General features: G+C 42.3%; 1 protein-coding gene across 1 annotated transcript in view; it reads right to left on the minus strand.

Moving 5' to 3' along the window:
- The window catches only part of GHR (growth hormone receptor), a gene marked incomplete at its 5' end in the record, with an annotated part of 173,669 nt that extends 164,910 nt beyond the window's left edge, over positions 1-8,759 (minus strand). Inside the window, 1 exon segment of the mRNA NM_176608.1 lies at positions 8,675-8,759. Within this exon segment, the coding sequence (NP_788781.1) occupies positions 8,675-8,744 (70 nt within the window).
- Between the last annotated feature and the right edge of the window lie 13,383 nt (positions 8,760-22,142).

A 22,142-nucleotide genomic window follows, 5' to 3' on the forward strand; every position in this document is an offset into this window, starting at 1 on the left:
CAATGAACAAGATGCTGAAACATTCCCTCTGTGTGGACACACTCCTCCATGCTCTAATACCTGCAACCTTCCTGTGGAGATATAACACCGACACTGTAATTAGTTAAGGTTAAAGCCTAAGGCTGGTGAGTTTTTTCATATATAGAAACAGAGATTCCTGATAGATGTATCTGACAAAATATAGCAGATTCATTTTTGGATGGATTTGGGGAATACAGACCAGAGAAAATTCTGATTTCCAGCTGAGGTTTGAAGAAGCACTCCAGGCTCTGGGGCTTCCTGGTCTGCACAGTGCTGGCCATACGGGGCACCACAGAATCCTCTCTGTATGATTGGCTGCCTCGGATTTCAGACAGTGTTTATGCCACACATCATCTCCGCCTTTGCTGCTAACTACAGACGAGGAAGGAGCTGTGCTCTGGGTTGGAGGGATGACCCTGTTGACAGCATGTGAGAATTTCTTGAAGAGCCAAAACGGAACTACAGTGCCTGCTGCCTGGGAAAGCTGAGGGTGATCCTTGGTCTGTGGCTGCCGGTGACTCTGCCTAATGACCAAGTTATAGACATACATGGCTATGGGTAAGCAGGCAGTTCCAAGGAGCAGGGGGTGGGCCCCAAAGATGTCTTTGTGGATGGCTCTGAAATGCCTAGAATTCTTTATCACTGAGTTTAAGGTTAAGGCTTTGAACTAAACTAACTCCGAGAAAGTAACGCAATGACTCAAAATCAGGGTGAGAAGAAAACCAGCCCCCACAGGATCTTCCTAAGAGGGTTTCCTAGGGAAACCTGGGTGACAGAGAGAGCTGGGCCCCTAGCTATGACAGATGACATCAGCCAGAGAGAGGCTGGCCAGGCCAGTCCAAGCCAGTGTGGACTTCTGCACACTTAAACTTATGTGAGACTCTGCTCGAGGCAGGAAACCAGGTGTGTGGATGGACGGGAGCTGGTGGCCAGCATCATCAGCAAACACATTTTGTCCACCGCATTCCTGACCCCACATAACAGGAGCCTGAGTGTGGGCTACTGAACCAAAGTGGTTTGTCAACATTGTGCATAGAAGCTCTTGTCCTGTAACGTTGGCATCTAAAGTGGAAGAAAGGACGTATAGTCCAACACTGGCGTGTGGGACCTGAACGTTAAGGTTTAGACTACTCTTGGGTGGTCCCAGTCCGTTTAACACTAACTAGCTAGGGTACACGGAGAAGGCAATGGCACCCACTCCAGTACTCTTGCCTGGAAAATCCCATGGACAGAGGAACCTGGAAGGCTGCAGTTCGTGGGGTTGCTGACTGCACTTTCACTCTTCACTTTCATGCATTGGAGAAGGAAATGGCAACCCACTCCAGTGTTCTTGCCTGGAGAATCCCAGCGACGGGGGAGCCTGGTGGGCTGCCGTCAATGGGGTTGCATGGAGTCGGACACGACTGAAGTGACTTAGCAGCAGCAGCAGCTAGGGTACAAACCTCATCACATGGCCAGCTGCTTCACAGGGGTGAGTCACGTAGCTACAGCGGAAGCCTCATCGACCTCCCAGATTCTGCTCAGTGCATAGCTGTGCTGCCCTTGACTCATCCTGAGTGTATTTTATTGCATTCCATGAGATAAGTGCAGACTCTAGGGGTGATCAAATATCTGGGGATATGTCAAGGTCTTGGGATTGAGTAATGAATGTGCAGAGACAACATGGAGTCAGGAGTTCAGGCCTTTGTTCCTGCTGTGGACCCTCAGGGCTCAGTGGCCAAGCCATATCACAGACACACCACAGAGGGGGAGTAGATGGCTGTGGGACCCAGGCTGGGCACAGGCAGGAGGGGTTCTGGTTAATGGAACAGCAGAAGGCTTGCTTAGATACTCTGTTGTCATCAGTCTCAGTGTTTCCCCCCAACACAGAGCTGTGCCGTGCAAGTACCACTTCACTGCTTATAGGCTGAGCTGTATTCCAGGGCTTCACTCTGTGACAAGTGAGTCACCGTTGATGCTGGTAACATGAACTCAAGACGCAGAAACTTTGAAATGGATGGAGTAAGAAAGCTCTGCCAGTTCCTGAAGTCAAAAACCTACATGTAACTGGACTCCAGGTGCTCCTGAACATGTCTGTAACCCATCTATTTGTTCTTCTTGACCACCACTGGCACCTTTGCATCATCTCTCTTAACCTATTACAACCACCTTCCTCCACGCTCATCTCTCTCCAATTCACTTCTAATCTACTACGGCCATTGCAACTTTCAATCTACTACTACAAACATTGTCACTGTTTCCAAAATGACAATCTAACAGTAGTATTACCTTGCTTAAAACTCTTTAGGGACTTTCCTGGTGGTTGAGTGGCTAAGACTCCATGTTCTCAACACAGGGGGTCTGGGTTCGATCCCTGGTGAGGGAACTAGATCCCGCATGTTGTAAGTAGGAGTTTTCATGCAGCAATTAAAGATACCGAATGCCACAATGAAGACTGAAGATCCCTAATGCCACAAATAATACCTGGCACAGTCAAGTAAAATCATATATGTTTTAAAAATCTCTTTAATAACCTCAGAGGACCACTTTTTTACTTGTCTGGCTTCTATAGCCCATGAGCTCCTTAAAGGCAGATAGGTACATTCAAATTTACATTCAATAAAAACTTGCTGAAAGACCTCATCACCCACAAAGGTCTCTGCATATCTTCCATTGGCATCACCCAGGTAGACGAGACTGGAAGCTCCATTGCCTGGCCTGCTAGGACTTGAACTCCAGCGGCTTAGCCATCTGTGATACACCAAGAGGACCAGGTGACACAGGGCTGTTGATGTCCACAGCACCAGAAGAGACTAAGACTTCTTCTCATCTCTTGAAGTAAAGACAGCAGGAATCTCATGCTCCGTGGCTTTCTCACTAACTTCTAGGGTGAATTCAAGGAAAGCCCTGAACTACACCTTCTTGAAAACATTTTTAACAGGTACATCTCATGGCTTTCTCACTAACTTCTAGGGTGAATTCAAGGAAAGCCCTGAACTACACCTTCTTGAAAACATTTTTAACAGGTACACCTTTTACTGTTTACCAACTACAGCCATGACTCTAATACATGGGTGAAATACATCCTGCATGACCTGAAGCTCCCAGGACTCTGTGGGGCTTTGCCTGCAAGCAGGCATGAAAGAGAAAGGTTTATTTATTTATTTTTTTAAATAATGTTCTTGCCATTGGGTCATTATTTCCTATTGCCAGCAATTAGACCAAAGGTGTCTTTTCTTTCACAAAAGTGCTGTGTATGTTTGCATAAGTTTATGAAAAATGTTCAAAGATAGAAAACATTATTTGAGGGATCTTGGTTCCTTTGGGACATGGCATCTCACTCCTAGTGTAAGTTATCTAATGGAATGATATTTAGAGTGATAAGATACTAACGATGTGCTTTGTTTGCAACCCATGCCCTACATACACACACATCCACACACGTATGTATGTATATATATATATGTTTTGGCCAAGTTGCATGACTTATGGGATTTTAGTTCCCCGACTAGGGACTGGCCCCAGAAGTGAAAGTGCCGAATCCTAACCACTAAACCATCAGGGAATTCCCTATATATACATTCTACATACATACATACACACACACACGCACAAAATGCATCACCATGAACACTTTCACCTGGCCTAGAATTTAAGAACCATGACTTGCTGGATATGGTATGCTGCTGCTGCTAAGTCACTTCAGTCATGTCTGACTCTGTGCAACCTCAGAGATGGCAGCCCACCAGGATCCCCAGTCCCTGGGATTCTCCAGGCAAGAATACTGGAGTGGGTTGCCATTTCCTTCTCCAATGCATGAAAGTGAAAAGTGAGTGAAGTCGCTCAGTCGTGTCTGACTCCTAGTGACCCCATGGACTGCAGCCTACTAGGTTCCTCTGTCCATGGGATTTTCCAGGCAAGAGTACTGGAGTGGGGTGCCATTGCCTTCTCCAGATATGGTATAAGCCTCTCCAAATACTACCCATCTTCCCGGCCCAACAAGCCTTGCCTTTTCCATGAAGCTTTGGCCATCTCTAGACCTTCTATACTTTATCTTGAATTCATCGACCTAAGTTTACATAGAAAGGGAATAATTACAAACACAGCGTTCACATAGCATACACTCTGACCAAATTAATTATACACCTTCCACAAAGGAAGTGCTGAAAAAACATCTGTTGGATGCTGTGTGTGAAATAGACCACTCACTGCCTAGCACAGTGCCCTGCATGCAGTGTAAACCCAGTGACCAGGTGACTTGCTCTCCACGTCTGTTGCGTATCTACACCTGAGCACTTCTTTTCTGTTGTTCCATCACCATCCATGCTACTTCTACAGCCATGCCTGCTCTTCTCAGCCTTTCAAGCCTTAACCCAGTATTCTCATTTCTGCTGAAATAACACCAACATCCTCTGTGAAGTTCCCTCTACTTCACCACAGCTTGACGTGACTCTCCTCTCTTCACTCCTCTTAAAGACAGTAGTTCAGGCCACTGTTTCCATACATAACCACCTCATACAGTCATTCTCTGTGGATTTTCTTGATCTCTTAAGTCATGATAAATTCCTTGAAGGAAGAATCACTATCTTCCTCATAGCCCTGAGTTCAATCTTTAAAAATGAGAAGCTCTGAAGAAGTATCCATATGCTGAATTTGTTGAATTAAACTATTCCAGCCATCTTGATTTATTCTTTTTCAGAACATCTTGGTCATTAGTATTCATCACACACTCTAGACCTTAAAGCTGTAGTCTCTCATTAATACCTACAGGTTCCTCACATCCCAGCTAGACTGAACTTCTTCAGGGCAGGCCTTGCCTGCTCTCACCTGAAGTTGCTGAGGTCAAGAGGATGCTCCGTTGGGGACCAACAGATAGGGCAGAGGTACAACAACATATAACAGGTGCTCCTCAGAAGTATGTTTGTATCCATAACATCTTTATGCGTATTTCTCATTAAAATCACTATCACAGGAGCCGCAGTTTTAAGGCAACCAGTTGACAGTTCAACCCTGTGCAGCCCTCTGAAAATGGGGCACTGTTGCTCATCTCTGATTCTGGAATAAGAAATTCTCCCTGAGAACCCTCTTACATAGTTGGTGGGAATGTAAATTGGGGCAGCCACTATGGAAACAGTATGGTACGTCTTCAAAACACTAACAATAGAAGTACCATGTGATCCATCGACTCCATTCCTGGGTATATATCTGGAAAAAATGAAACACTTATTTGAAAAGACACAGGCATCCTCATGTTCACAGCAGCACTATTTACAATAGCCAAGACATGGAAGCAACCCAAGTATCTATCAACAAGTGGATAAAACAAGATGTATATATGTGTTAATATACAATGGACTATTACTCAGCCATAAGAAAGAATGGAATTCTACCATTTGCAATAATGTGGATGGCCATGGAGGGTATTATGCTTACCGAAAAAAGTTAGAGAAAGACAAATATTCTATCATATCACTTATTTATGAAATCTAAAGAATAAAACAAATATAGCAAAATAGAAACAGACTCACAGAGAGAACTAGTAGTGAATAGTAGGGAGAGTGGAGACAAGAGGGGCAACATAGCAATATGGAATTAAGAGGTATAACTACTATATATAAAATAGATAAGCCACAAGAATACATTGCACAGTCTGGGAAATTACAGCTGGAATTTTACAATAACTTTAAATGGAATATAATCTATGAAAATACCAAGTCACTATGCTGTACCCCAAAAGTAATATAATATTGTAAATGAGCTATGCTGCTGCTACTAAGTCGCTTCAGTCGTGTCCGACTCTGTTCGACCCCATAGACGGCAGCCCACCAGGCTCCTCTGTCCCTGGGATTCTCCAGGCAAGAATACTGGAGTGTGTTGCCATTTCCTTCTCCAATGCATGAAAGTGAAAAGTGAAAGTGAAGTACTCTTAGTGACCCCATGGACTGCAGCCCACCAGGCTCCTCAATCCATGGGACCCTCCAGGCAAGAATACTGGAGTGGGGTGCCATTGCCTTCTCCGAAATGAACTATATTTTAATTTAAAAAGTTAAACAAACTACATCCAGGAAAAAAAAATAAATTCTCCCTAAGAGTAGGTATACTGCCTTGAGGATTAGATATAAAGACTAATATTAACAGCTTATGGATCAGAGACCTATTAATACAACTTTTGTTACCTGAACATTATTGACTGGAGTGTGTTAATATTCACTTACATAACACATCGCTAGCAGAGGCGTTAGTTCCTGCAAAATCCCCCAGTCAATCATGTATTAAGGATGAAAGACAGAGAAAGCAGCTATTCCAACACTGTAGCTAAGACAATGATGGCACTGTTCAGTGCTTAGCTCTCATTAAATTTCCGACAGGCCAATTAGACTTAATAAAAAAATTCTCTCAGGGCCAGTATATTTTTAATTGCTCATCTGCCCAAGCAAGAAAAGCCCTGCTCAAGGCTTCAGGTGCCAACCTTCCCTGGGCATGCAGATCTGCCATCTTCTACCAGCCTCTGGGCAGCTCTTCTCCAGGTGACGCTTCCCAGATTGCTTGCTCAGCAGCACCACCTCTTCCACTGACCAAACTAGATTCAGTGAATGGCTGGTGAAATTACAGAAACATCTTTTTTTTTCCAAAGTTCTCTCTTATAGTTTTAGTCTGCCTTATACAATGGGAGATAAAATAAATTGATCTGGGTACAATCTGGATCTAGCAGGAAAAAAAAAAAAAACACGTGGCCCATGAAGGTAATCTGAGATTCAATTCATGTCATGTCAGGAGATCACTCTGGCTGAACCCATCAGATAAATGGCCAGAACTGGCAAGCACCACACACACACACACACACACACACACTCACACACACACTCACTCACTCACTCATGTTCAAACATGCTCATCTTCATCTTCTTATATAAACATCATACCCTGTCCTTAACAATTCTCAGGCCATTTTAAGCTAAGAATTCTGGAGTAGCCACATATTCCAAAGGAATTTTGGTTAGCCCACTAAGAAAAAAAGAGTAACAACTTTTTTTTTCCCTTTCCTAAATTACTTAGTATGTGCAAGTACTGTTAAACTGTAAGTACTGTTGAATATACAATTTGTATTTACTATAAACTATTGCATTTTTTTATTCTGTGCTCCCCACAGACAAAAAACTATCAAAAAGCAAAAAAAAAAAAAAAGCAAACATAAAACCAACTAATTGTTTTGTTTCCTCCACGAAGTTAAAGGTTTACTAAAATGTCAAAGCAGTTGAATATATGCTCTTTGCAGACTCTCTAGGTCAAAAATGTAATCTGAGTTCTAGTCTTTTAGTCAGGCACACATTTTAAACTTTCTTTAGAGGTCCTTTGCCATACTTTTCATTTCATAAGTCTTTTAAATTCCTCAAGCCTAGCCCGGAAGAGTGAAAGTCATCTTCATGAAGAAAGTAGAGATTAAACCACCATGACTTTGGAATGGCACAGGATCTCAGCTGTAAATCTTTGGCTCAGAACCAGAGTCTAAAACCAGCCATGGGAAAAGCTGCTGACATGGAGGCTGTGATTCCCTCCATGTTCGACTTGCATAATGTTGACATTGTAACACCAGAGAGACCCCAAAATATTTCAAACAATTGTGACTTCTTTTCTATAAATATTTTAAAATTGTTTTAAGAGATAAAATAACATTTTACCCTTCTTGTTTTCTTAGTTACTCTGGTTGCCCTCTGCAGCTCACTACTAGGGATTTATTTTTGGCTTGAAGGTCAGGGAGGACATTTTAAGGCACTACTTCTGTTGCTAAACTGTGTTTTCCAACATGAGTTGCCTGGTTAAGTAGGGGAGCTGGCCGCTCTTAAAGCCACAAGTGACTGTCAAATCATAGAATAGGAGAAACAGATGATCCTTTCCTTTGTTGATGCTCAGGCAAGAAAAAAATATCAAGTATTCAAGATGATATTTTAAAAAGTCTCCTACTTCATTATAAGCACGGTTTTCTTTCAGGGCAGAAAAATCCTTTTCATTCCCTTTCATTACTCGCCTATTCCAGTTATTACTGTTTGAGTCCTAAGTTTGAATATATGACAACTTTTCCAATAGGAAGAGAGTATAAAGAAGAAGGGAGAATTACACAGATGGCCAAGGAAATTAGTGACATCTGAGCACATCATTCAACTACTTCAGCTGTTTCTTCCTTCTAACTTAGCCAAATGGTAACCATCCAGTGAGTGAGAGGTGAACTTTATTTGAAATCTGAAATTTCCACTCTCAGAGAATATGATTAAGAGGCCTTAAATCTGAGCTCTGGAAACAGGCTTTGGTAAGCTTAGTCACAGATGAGCTGAGTGATCAGTTGGTAAATAACCCTTCAGTGCAATTTCAATCTTTCTCCCAGAGCCTGAGACCAAGAGACCTGGTGTGCCTTCACCAGAAATGTCCTCAGCATGATTTGCAGCATTTATTTTTGATGAAGAAACATCAGCTGTCAAAGCTGACTACTGTATTCCTCCTAAAACATCCCCAGAGATGTCCTCCTAGTTTGCAATTTTAAACCTACAACAGGTTTTCTATTTACAGCTACTTAAAACTTACCTCTTTTAATTACCTCACCCAAAGAACTTAGATTTCACAAATAAAGTTCAGTGTGGTTTCAAAACACTGCGAATGGGAATGGAAAAGCAGAACTCACCTTCACTCCCAGAAAAAGCATCACTGGAGCCTGCCACTGCCAAGGTCAACAGCAGCTGCCAGAGATCCATACCTGTAGGACCTGCAATCATACAAAGAAAAATAAAATTAAGCCAAGCAATTAAAAGCAGACCATGTTCATCAAAAATTGTTTAAATACGGCTGAAGCAGGAATGAGTTGACATGCACATCAGCTCTAGAAGGAATCTTCATAAGTTTTTCGCTGCCCTAGAGTCTCACGTTGTCATACTTCTCATTTTACATACATTCTACTTCCGGTGGGTGCTCGCCTTGAGAAAGAACATGGACACTAGATTTCCACATTCTTGCCCATGGCCATAAAATGACCTCACAACAAATGACCCCCACACATTGCTTTCATGACAGGGCCAGCATGGTTCACTTTAATTTGACCTGGAAATAGGAACTCCTCAGCTGTATCGCTAAGCAAGGGACCTTGGGCTGGACAGGCCAAAAAAGGAAAAACAAAACAACCCACTTCAGGCATAGTAAAGTTTCTCCAACGTGTTTCCCAGTGAACAAAAGAGCTCAATTAACACTCAAAACACTGTGCTAATGAGCCATAGGAAGGAGGCTTAACTAGAAGGCTGCAGAGAGAAGGTGGGAGGTGGAAAGGAAAAAAACATCAGTGCTTCCTAGGTGGCCTCCCCGGGACACCTGGTGTCCTTGTGGGTGTTAGTTGCAGAAGGAATGAGGTCTCTGAAAAGCCCAGGAATGTGAGCACCTCAGATTCTAAAAAGGGTCAGTTTGCGGGCTAGCCATTTGGAATCCCAAGCTTGGCCACACCTTGGACCCTTCAGTGTGATGAATGGGGGGAACAGGTCAACATGCCTCAGCCAGCACACACCTTTACCTGGAGGAAATGAAGCTTCTTTGTAATAAATAAACCAGATGTCCACCTCCTTGATCTCTAAAGAGACAAGTTTAGGCTGGCTTAAAATGAAATCAGCAGACTGCCCTTTGGAAAGCTGTTGCTACATCTGATGACTAATGCCAACTACTTTAAATCTTAGCTGCAATATTTCCATAAAATTATAGCTCTTTACAAGTTATTCAGGCAGATCTGATCATCATACTGGGAGCTCCATCGGTGACTTTATTGGACTTATTTTTATTACATTCTTGACAACAACAGAATAGTCCTTCTATTTCCCCTAATCAAACTGAAATGATGAACACGGATGGTTGTTTTCATGGGTAATGGAAGGCTTTGAGCCAGGTAACAGCTGTGTAATTCTGAATAGGTATTAAACATCTGATGTTCTACATTTTCATTTCTAGACAGTGGATGATGCAACATTTTAAAAATTCTGTATCATTTTTTTATGTTCTTAAAACATTCTAAGAAAACATCTCTAGGTGAACGGAATCTCTCTTGTGTTCCCGCATGCATGAGAACAGCCCTTATACAGTGCCCTAAGGGTCATTCATAGGATTGAGCGTGACATCACAGAGGAATACACTTTACCAACAGTGAGACTTCACACTAATGTGAGTTGGGGTTATTATGACACCCGTGTTTTAAATTCTTAACCTGGAAGGCTCTGGGCTAATGGCTTTGCGTCATCCACATCTACTTTTACTGAGCTTCTCTCTCAAGATCCTTTACTCTTAGATGAACAGGCCATTATATTCATAATTTGAGGTCTCCAGCAAAAATATTAGTTTGGCCAAGAAGTTCGTTCGGGTTTTCCCATACGCTCTTATGGGACTATACTAATAGGCTTATGGGAATACATCAGATCAGATCAGATCAGTCGCTCAGTTGTGTCCGACTCTTTGCGACCCCATGAATCGCAGCACGCCAGGCCTCCCTGTCCATCACCAACTCCCGGAGTTCACTCAGACTCACGTCCATCGAGTCAGTGATGCCATCCAGCCATCTCATCCTCTGGCGTCCCCTTCTCCTCCTGCCCCCAATCCCTCCCAGCATCAGAGTCTTTTCCAATGAGTCAACTCTTTGCATGAGGTGGCCAAAGTACTGGAGTTTCAGCTTTAGCATCATTCCTTCCAAAGAAATCCCAGGGCTGATCTCCTTCAGAATGGACTGGTTGGATCTCCTTGAAGTCCAAGGGACTCTCAAGAGTCTTCTCCAACACCACAGTTCAAAAGCATCAATTCTTTGGCGCTCAGCCTTCTTCACAGTCCAACTCTCACATCCATACATGACCACAGGAAAAACCATAGCCTTGACTAGACGAACCTTTGTTGGCAAAGTAATGTCTCTGCTTTTGAATATGCTATCTAGGTTGGTCATAACTTTCCTTCCAAGGAGTGGGAGCAGAGAAGAAGATAAAGCAATGTGGCTGGATTCCAGGAAGGGCTAAGTGTTTCCTTAGAGATTAATGCTCCCCTTCCACTGTTGCTGGCTCAGTGGGGATGACTGCAAAAGCAGTCCCCTTGTGTACCCCGCTCCTTCACACTCCCCTAGTGAACTCTCTCTAATGCCTTAACATGAACAGAGTGTTAGTTGGCCTGGGATGATTCAACTGTAAGCTTCCCCCTTCAACTATGCAGAGCTCTGCATGGCAGCTTCTAGATGACAGGATTCTCTCTCATTAGATTCTGGAGGAGATGAAATGTCACTGGAAGAGGAGAGAGTGCCAAAACACAAAGTTTGGTACTTTAATCTATCAGTGATGTGCTAGATGTGAAAATCCTTTATTTCCCTTTCCTAATATAATAATCTAACTAGAGGCAGGCATTGTTCAGAGGCATCTATTAAACTGTACCTTCGTCTATAGGGTTTTTGAAGTTTGCAACATTTTCCTAGGGAAAACCCCTCTCTACATTTCTAATGATATTTACGCATTCTTTGGCTATAGCCACAAGGCATGATTTTCATTGGGGTGGGGGAAGAAGGAGCTGCTATTCCTGCATCAGGGTACTCACACCATTTATTTGGAGCTCAATATGCCTGAGGCATTTTGCCTGTTCCCCCTTCCTCGAGGGAGAGCCAGTTGAAAAGCCCTGTGATCCAGCTGGCATGAGTTTTAATTCTGTAAACTGCCTAGCAGAGGAGGCCTCAAAATCACAGTGCAGCCAATGATATAGTTTTGTTCCTTGGCTATAAAACAGTCCATAAACACACAAGAAGAGACGGAGATTAAATAAAATATTTTTTCCCAATATGTTATAACCAACTCCAGGCAAAGGAAGCCATTGGTTCAATTCTCTTTCACTTAAAATTAGCAAGTATTTGTTGAATCACCAGTACCTGCTAGCATTATTCAAGGCACAATGGAAAATATAAAAGCAATCAAAATCATTGAGAAATCACTATTGGATTTCAGAGATATTCACACAGAAATGATGAGCAGCAGGTCAATTTAAAGTGAAGATAAGACTACTTTGCAAAGAATCCCCATGTCATCTTTATTAAAAGTAACACTAAAAAAGATATAAAGCCATACAGGAAAAAATGTCCTCATATCTGGTTAGTAATTTACCAGAGATATAATGAACCACTACCCAAAACCCCCTACCACCTCTGATTTGCATCATGTATTTAAAAGGAAAACAGTCAAAAAGCATCCTTAGAAGTATGATGTTAACATTTTAATAAATGGGAGGAGTAAAATAACAGATTTGGGAGCTTATAGTCCTGTCACAGCCAAGTTAGGAAGAATATCAAAAGGGTGGCTTGAATTGAGCAGAAATAAGTTTCCCCAAATTTCTGTTTTACTGATCTAGTAATTCTGCTCTGCAAGAAGTGAAAGAAAGAAAGTGAAGTGGCTCAGTCGTGTCCGACTCTTTGCGATTGCATGGACTATAGCCTGTCAGGATCCTCTGCCCATGGGATTTTCCAGGCAATACTGGAGTGGGTTGCCATTTGCTTCTCTAGGGGATCTTCCCAACTCAGGGATCAAACCTGAGTCTCCCACACTGCAGGCAGACTTTACCATCTGAGCCACCAGGGAAGCCCTGGAAAAAGCGAGGGCTGATTTAAAAAAAAACCCAACAGAAGCAGAATTGTTTATATTGCAAAACCAAGACTCCAGGTAGATAACCTAATAAATGTGTATTTTCTGATGCTAGTGTTGATTACTAATGAAATATTGCAAAACGGAATCTCATTGATTTCTTGGTGAAGCTTTTCTAAGAACTCAGCGCTGAAAAAGGAAGAGGTTCATCCAAAAGGGTATTTGAAATAATCTATTCTAATTAGCTTCAGGCATTTATTTGAATAGATTGCACCTAGAGTTCATGTTATTATCTACTTTGTGGTGACGGTCATTTGAAAATCTGTCAGACACAAAATGCCTTAGGTCAATTTATCTCTTTCCTATCAGTGAGGGAGAAAAAATTCACAGACATTATTGATATAACTACTCTTGTTGAAATTTCTCTCCCTTCTTGGATCCGGTAGGGAATACAAGATGAGAAAGTAATTTAAATGGATAAGGTGTGGGAGAAAAAATCCTTTGGAAGTGGTATATATAGTAGGTCTCCATTTTTATTAAAAAAAATAGAGCATATATGGTGGGTATTAACACTTGTGCTAATTCAGTTACTACCAGTCAACCACTGAATATTTCAAACGTGGCTAACACAACTGAAGAATTAAATAAGCTCAATTATACTTAATTTTGATTAAATATTTCAATTAAATATTTAATTAAGTATATATTCAGAACAGGTTGAGTATGTAAACCTTTTTCAACTGTACATTTTATAAGATCTAAGTACAGATCAAGTATATTTCAGATGAAAAGTTAGCATCTAAATTGAGATGTACTGTAAGTGTAAAATATACATGGACTTTGAAGGTTTGGTACAAAAGGATACAAAATATTTCAATAATGTTTATGTTGATTACATGTTAAAATCATATTTTTGGACTGTTGAATAAAATATTAAAACTACTATCCCCCACTTAAAATAATTTAACTATAGAGAATTAGTTAAATTACATATGTGGCTTGAATTATATTTTATATTCCTATTGACAATACTGATATACACACTTTATGGCTTGTATGTCTGTACCTGCATTCAGAAACATTAGTCTGTTACAGAAGCATATCTGCTTTCATAACAAAAACAATACACAAAATAAAATTGTATATTTATAATGACATATGAAATCATAATGGTTAAGTCTTTAGAGGTCTTCCCAAATGCAGAATGATGGGGACAAAAGATTTACTGAAGACTTAGGTATGATTATATTTATGGGAGCTTTTTAGGGTACCAACTGTGCCTTTGTTTACCTTTAGAAGTATGATAGTTTGCAGTGTATCTCTGAGTCATAGTCTGCTGCTACTAAGTCACTTCAGTCGTGTCCGACTCCGTGAGACCCCAGAGACGGCAGCCCACCAGGCTCCCCCGTCCCTGGGATTCTCCAGGCAAGAACACTGGAGTGGGTTGCCATTTCCTTCTCCAATGCATGAAAGTGAAAAGTGAAAGTGAAGTTGCTCAGTCGTGTCCAACTCTTAGTGACCCCATGGACTGCAGCCTACCAGGATCCTCCATCCATAGGATTTTCCAGGCAAGAGTACTGGAGTGGGGTGCCATTGCCTTCTCCGGAGTCACAGTCAGTGGTGTACTAATATCTAACAATTGTCTCTCTGGAGTAATAACTTAAAAGGGCCACAGTTTGTAGCATTTGCCAATCTCTGTGATATAAATACCGCCACTAAGGCTGATTTTAAGCTACCAAGTCACTTAACTTGGATTCATTGAATCACTGACATCACAAAATGTTGATTCACAAGTTGGTATAAGCTGGACCGAGCACACCACCAGCTGGGAAAATAAATGATGCTCTCTGGACTCTAGGTGAGGTAACAGGTACAAAGATTAAACAATCTGCTGACATGGACACAACAGGCAGGAGACAGTGCTACTGAGTGAGCCCTGGACACTTGGGTTCATCTGATGCCACCTGTTCCACGTCAGATGGCCATATGTCATTAATAAGCATTGATACTTTTCCAGGGCTATAGAAATTACTATCAAACTCTATCATAGATGCTATCCTTGCCCTTCAACTACAGAGGGTGAGCTTAGGGCTTCAGTGCACAAGTTCTGGAATCAGGTTCAAATCCTTGCTTTACCAAACCTCAGTTTACTCTGTGTGTATCAACACTTGCTATTTATTACACTTTCTGATACTAGTGATTAAGCAGACCATTTATGTTTCCATGGGGTTGGGAGAGAGGCCCTCATTGTAGGTCCTGGAATGGAAGCCTAGGGATGTGGTTATGCCATCAGCACAATAGGTGAGACTCCCCTCTTCAAGCAAGCACTTAAATCACACGAGTGTCCAGGGAAGTGGAAGGATCATCATAATGTAACATGTGCATCTCCTAGGATAGCACATGTTACACTGCTTACTTCTGCTTAGGTGTGCAGGCAAACTGCACACCTACATGGAGGTGGGAAAAGTAATCAGAATAAAAAGTGTGGGAATCCAGAGGTTGATTTCCCCCTTAATCACAATCTCACCTACTGTAAGAATATTATATGCTCCTGTTTACTGGATCCAGATCATCTGTTTCATGAGTTATGGATTTTACAGCTGAAAACTGGGTAGATTAATTCTAATAATAAGATGCTTGGTTTAAAGCCAGGAATCTTCCTGTGAGAACACAGAGAAGGCAACGGGGTTACAGGAACCTGGGCTTCCACCCTTTTCTTTCTGGAGGAGTGAAAGAATAAGGGCCATTTCAAGACCAAATGCTTGTGCTTCCCCTTTCCTGGTAAGGATGGGCATTCTGTTGGGAGTGGACCTTTCTTGGCGCATGGGACATCCTGTCTGAATTCAGCAGGACCCAGTGGCACTTTGCAACCCCTCAACACAATAGCTAGACCAATGGATGACCTTCAAACTCACTCAGCCTGATACCCTTGGTGCATTCACTGGGCAAGAGGCAGGTGTAACTCGTACATGGAAGAGAAGATCAGTCACATAGGTGGGTGCTTATTTGAACAGTATGTTCCATTTCTTTGTATATCTTACAGTATTGCACCTACAAAGTCATTTTTTTTTTGCTAAATAGAATTTGAGAAAGCAAACCTCTTACTGGATTTCTGGTTTCTCTCTTTCCATGAGTGGCTCCCCCCACCGAAAAATGTAATTTTTATTACTGTGACAGATCACACAGAACATGGAAAATGTACTTTAAACAAAGTTGAAGATGCTGAAGTTTCTTCTAAGACTCTCAGATGGAATTACAGGCTTTGTCTTACCTAATTTATTGGAAATAGATAAGCTGTTGAAGATCTCATAGGATGAAATCTTCAAATAACAAAAAAGATTCAGTATCTTGATGAGATATAATTTGACAATGATTTCGACCATAACTCAGAGTATTCAAGGAATCACTCACATACCTGGATCACATACAGAGTAAACGTTGGAAGAAACTCTTTTTTTCTTTTATCAAGTCCAAAATAGTGAAGCTGTGGTTTCAGGGTAAACAAGTTGGGAAACCCAGAGTGAGGCAATATGCTCTCCTGGGAAATGCATGGCTAGAAAAGGAGTCAGCAGTCCTGTGCCCTGGACGCAGTCCTACATTGCCCGATGTGATGGCTCAGGCAGTAAGTTCATCACTGCGGGGCCTGTCTCTTCACCTACACACCATACCAGGCTTCCGTGATGCGCCAAACCCCATGCTGCGCAATGTAATAAACAGCTGCCAAGTACAGAGGGTTCCTCCTGTTCTGAAGCTGCCAGGCTCCTTGTCTTTCTCGTTCTTCGGCTGTGAGCAACCTGGAGGCCACAGCTGTGTGTCATTCATGCTTTTATCCCCAACAACTAGCCCCAGACCCCACAGAGTAGATGCCCCTTCCAAAATCTGCCAATGAATAAATGTGCCAAGTGCCTTATTATTTCATTCATTCCTTGCAAAAGATCCTCATTTTAAAATAGGGAAACAAAAGTTTAGAGAGGCTTTGAGAAGTGAAGGGAATCCCACAAGCTCAGATGGAATACTTCCAGGTATGGATTGGAACCTTCTCCAAGCCTGCCATTGCCCTTCATGCTTCTCTGGAAATGCTAAGCCAGGCTGACTAAACACACAAGCAGGGTACCAGTGAGGCAGGCCATACCTCAGAGAGCAAGAGAAAGAGAGGAAAGTCCGCATTTAAATTATGGACAGGGACAGGCACTATAGTATTTCCAGTACTGAGGGCCTGTCAAGGACGGTGATAACTCATAAGTGCTGACGTTGTTTCTTTAGGAGAAGGATATTCATCTCTATGTCTCAGAGATTCCGAGAGCACCTGGTCTACTTTTAGGTACATTACTTAAGAGCTATGCGGTGTGCCCTTTCCATGACATGAGGGCATTGCCCGCCTCTTTGGAGCCTATATTATAAATAGAAAGAAGTCTATTTGGCCAGACTGACTGGCTGCCAGATAGATGGCAAACACAGGGCAGATCAATGTCACGTCTCATCGCCAGGAAGTTTACAATACACCATTTCACTCTTCAGATCATGGAAGGTGTAATAGCTTGATGTGGACCATCATTGTTAATAGCTTTAGTAGAAAATGCTCTCCAAAGAAAATGCACCTTGTTACCGAAATATAATGCCAGCCACAAATGCCTGCTGTCTGTATAATTTTACATTTCCTAGTAACCACATTAAGCGTAAGAAATAGATAAATTTTAATTATATATCCTAATTAACCCAATATATCCAAAATATCACTTCATCATGTAGTAAATAGGAAAATTATTGAGATATTTTATGCACTTTTCTTTTCCCACACTGAGTCTTTGAATCGGGTGTGTATTTCACACTCACAGCACATGGCAACTGGCACCCGTCACATTAAAAGTGCTTAAGAGCCGCAGGCAGTGAACGGACACTGCAATGGACAGTGCAATTCTGAGACTCTGAGACTGGGGAGGTCCACGTGCCCAGCCCCTGGCTACTGCAGGATGTATCTGTGTAGACCAAACTGCTGAGAAGAGACTTTTAAACATATTTGGCAAGGTCCAATAATTTATTAAGGTCCTAGAAAGAGTTTTTCTACTGAAGCGAGAAGCAGGCTTTTCTAGACCGTAACACTCATTTTGCGTATAATTACTGAGCACTGAACTCTACAAATAATTAAACCATAAGCCCAGAAACAGATCTGTCATTAGGTATGGGACTTTAAATCATTTCACACCCTTAGCCTCTTTCTTTCCAAAAGAGTATGTTGGGAGCATATCAATGGTTCTTAGCCTTGACTGTGTATTAGACCTTACAATCAAATGCCCTGGCTTTACCATAGTACCAAAGCTAAATGGGAGATTTGGCTTCCAGGTGGCACAGTGGTAAAAGAATCCACCTGTCAGTGCAGAAGATGCAGGAGACATGGGTTCAATCCCCGGTGGGAGAGATTCCCTGGAGTAGGAAATGGCAACCCACTTCGGTAATTTTGCCTGAAAAATTCCATGAACAGGGGAGTCTGGTGGGCTACACAGTCCATAGGGTTGCAAAGAATCAGATACAACTGAGCACACACGAGCAAACTGAAAATCAATGACCTATTGCAAGTCAAACGTGCCATGATTTTGAAGTCTGTGAAAATAGAGTCTAGCTGTTCCAAGCAGCTTCTATAGGTGCTGCTTGAGGGGTGAGGGGGAGGGGGAGAGTAAAACATCATTCTCCCCCATTCAGCTGACCAATAAACATATTTTTTAACAATAACACAGAACCCTCTAAGGGGTTTAAATGCTGAAATATGAAAAGTAGGATCAGAAAATATTAATCAATGAAACTGCAAAAGAAAGAACATGTGTAAACAGATGAGACCAGTCATCCACAGATATTTTAATCACTCCAATAATGATATTACATGATTTCAAAGTGTTGCTGATCAGACTGGATAGGCAGAATGCTAAAGAGGTTCTCCAGTCCCCCAAAGACAATCATTTCTGGTTATTCTACCATTAATCGAGGTACTGCACTGGCGAGACTTCACAGATGTTATTAAGGTTACAAATCAATTGACTTTAAAATAGGGAGACTATTCTGGATTGTCTGGGTGATTTACATTTAATCACATTAGTCTATAAAACCAGGAGAGGAAGTTAACCAGTGAGATGTGGCAGAAAGGGAAGTCAGAGAGGTTAGAAACTTGAGAGGGACTTGCCCTGCTGTTACTAGAGGGGCCATACAGCATGAGATGCAATGCAGGCAGCCTTGAGGAGCAAAAATGGTCTCCTAGCTGACAATCAGCAAGGAAAGGGGGACGACAGTCGTGCAACGGCCACGAACTGAATTTGGTCAATAACGTGAATGAACTTGGAAGCAAATTCATGCCTAGGACATCCCAAAGGTAATACAGCCCTAATGACAGCTGATTTCAGCCTTGTGAACTCTGAGCAGAGAATCCAGTTGTACCAGCCTGTGTCCAGACTTCTCACTTACAGAACTGTGAGCTAACAAATGGGTTTTTATAAAGTCACTCAATTTATGGTAATTTTTTTAGAAGCAATACAAAACAAGCCTGAGGTTGATATCCTAAACATTTGTCAGGAAGACAACTATCAAGCCGACGGAAACACAGCCAAAAGGAGAGGAGATTTTTACAAGAGCACAGAATTTTGGAGGCAGAAGGAGCTTTAGAGATAATCCAGTCTAATCAAATAGTAACTGATGAAGAACCCTGAAAAAAATTAGTAAATAATTTATGGCTTTGTCTCACCCAACTATTTAGGACCAACAAGAATGTCCCAATACAGAGACAGGTACAAGAATCTTCCTTTCAGAGCCTGCTGATGCTCTCCCTTGAGGCCACTCAGTTCTCTCCATTCTAACTCTACAATTGCCAAATGACCTGCCGATTCTTGTCTTGTTTTCTGGGTTCTCTCTGGAAAATTAATACAATAACAAGCTGAAATGAAATTGCTTCACAGCTGACATGGAAAACAAACAAATGTATTGGCATTCATCTCATGAGGTTGGCCAGTGTAAATTGGGTGCCTAGAATCTAATCATCTCTGGGTCAATTGATGCAATTCATTGTTTGAACACATCAATCTGGACGAGTTGATCAGCTGATTCCAGAGAAAGCCTGAGAGATCCCATTTAATTAGTTTGCTGGCCTTGCTTCTCATTTTAACCTCATGTCAGACAGGAAATTAAAAAACTGTCAATGAAGAGACAAATCAAAATCAAGGTCAAAATCTATGAAAGAATAGAGTCGGGAGAAGATAAGGACAAGGCGCATGTATTTATGGAGGAAAAGGTCTTGTGGAAGGGAGGACAGGCTATCTTTGTACATGTCCTTGTAAATCTAACATCTTGGCTCAGGAGAGCTTGTTTTCAGGACCCCTGAATGGAATGTTCATTTTCCAGGAGCCTTATTTTTACCACCCCATGGGACCACCACAGCATGACTCAGGAAACTTAAGTCAGCGATCTGGTCATGTTTCTCCTAAATCAGTTGGCTAGTGAATGAAGCTGGAACAAGCGGACTGAGCTAAAGTCTGAATGGCTGTTAATTCAAGAAGACCGTCCTCCTATGAAGAAGTCAAAGGAACAGACACTAACACACCTCCCATTGCAATCTGTTTGAGAGAAATCAGTTATTTCACATCTTGGAGAGCAGTAATAAAACATTCATCTTCCCATCAAACTGAAAAGTGAATCAAATGAATTTTTCACTTTCAACCACTTGTGACCATCTTATCAGTCAAAACTTTACTTCCAAATGGGGAAGAAAAGCTACAGGGCATCCCACCATGGCAGTTTACACAGCTGCTGCTGCTGCTGCTAAATTGCTTCAGTCGTGTCCGACTCTGTGCGACCCCAGAGACGGCAGCCCACCAAGCTCCCCCGTCCCTGGGATTCTCCAGGCAAGAACACTGGAGTGGGTTGCCATTTCCTCCTCCAATGCATGAAAGTGAAAAGTGAAAGTGAAGTCACTCAGTCGTGTCCGACTCTTAGCAACCCCATGGACTGCAGCCTACCAGGCTCCTCAGAGTGCTGGAGAGGGGTGCCATTGCCTTCTCCGAGTTTACACAGAGCATCATGTAAATGTCGAACCAGAGGGCAGGTGCCCTAGACAAAGGGAAACAGTCATTGGGATGCCCATAAGCCTCTGAAATCAGTCCTGTCCAAACTGAATGAACTCAGCATCTCCTACCCGCCCCCAGCTTCCCACCTAACAAACAAACGGCTTCATCTCATACATTTTCTAACTTGCTTAATGAAGTTACGGCTCCCACATTAGCTGAACTATCAAGTGATAATTTGGTTACTCCATATACACCATGTGTAACTTGTTACCATAAGGGGGTGATTCTATCTCAGAATTCTCTCTGGAAGGTAGCGCCTCCTCCCTCCAGGCCTGCCACACTTCTTTAGGCTTAAAACAGCTGCTGTCACAGTCTCTCTTCCTTTACCTTCAAGGCTGCTGCTGGACAAACCCAAAACTTAGCGATTCTTCAAAATCATGCTCAAATATCACTATCTCCATGAAGCATTCCATACTCTCCTGAGACTTAACCTTTCATCCCTCTACTATAAAAATGTGCCCTGACACAGAAGTCACAAGGTAACAAACCCCTGTTTGTGGAATGAATGAGTTCTCAGTGCCTGTGTTGTTGTAAGTTTCCACAGGGCAAGACGCTGTAGAAGGCAATGGCAACCCACTCCAGTACTCTTGCGTGGAAAATCCCATGGACGGAGGAGTCTGGTAGGCTGCAGTCCACGGGGTCACTAAGAGTGGGACGCGACTGAAGTCACTTAGCAGCAGCAAGGCAAGACACAGACTTTCCCCTCATCTATTTATCACTCTGCTCATAGGAGTTAGTTTGCGTGAAAGAGAACAGAGGGTACTTTGGAAGTTAGGGGATGGGCCTAGGGCTGATCTTTGGGCAGCCAGAATATCACCTGAGGATGCTGGATATAAGTGCAAGAGAATTTCACAAAGGCACAGAAGGTCATAGTTACTCAAAATTCTGCCCAACATCGACCTGAGTGGCTGGCTGCTTATGCCAGAGGAAAGGCTTCACTGCTCCTCTGGAAGGAGGCAGACCTCACAGGTCAGTCTTTCCCATCAGTGTCTTACCTTAGTCCCCTCAGAATTCACAGCCAATCTCCTCTCTACTTTTACAGGAGGGACAAGCAGAAAAAGTCAAGAGAAAAAGAAGAAAGTCGGGTGCAGGGGGCTTCCTGCTCCCCTTTTACCATTGGCACAGGATAGAGCACGAATCACAATTCCTTTGGAAATTACTTCCCATGCTCACTAGATTATATTCTTCAAACTACAACTTCATTTAAGGAAATGGGTTTACTAGTTTCTCTAGAAAAAAAAATGTCTGGAAGCCTAACATTAGTGATGGTGGGGGTTGGGAGGATGACTAGGGAGATGGTATCACAATCAGAGAGCTTAGGGGCTGAATGGGGCCCTAAGGACCGTGCTACTGTAAAGGTCTCACTTCAAAGATGAGGTAAGCAAAGCCCAAAGGGAATAAGTGATGAGTACAAGACCCCACT

This window comes from Bos taurus, chromosome 20 (genome assembly GCF_002263795.3).
Source record: "Bos taurus isolate L1 Dominette 01449 registration number 42190680 breed Hereford chromosome 20, ARS-UCD2.0, whole genome shotgun sequence".
NCBI lineage: Eukaryota > Metazoa > Chordata > Mammalia > Artiodactyla > Bovidae > Bos > Bos taurus.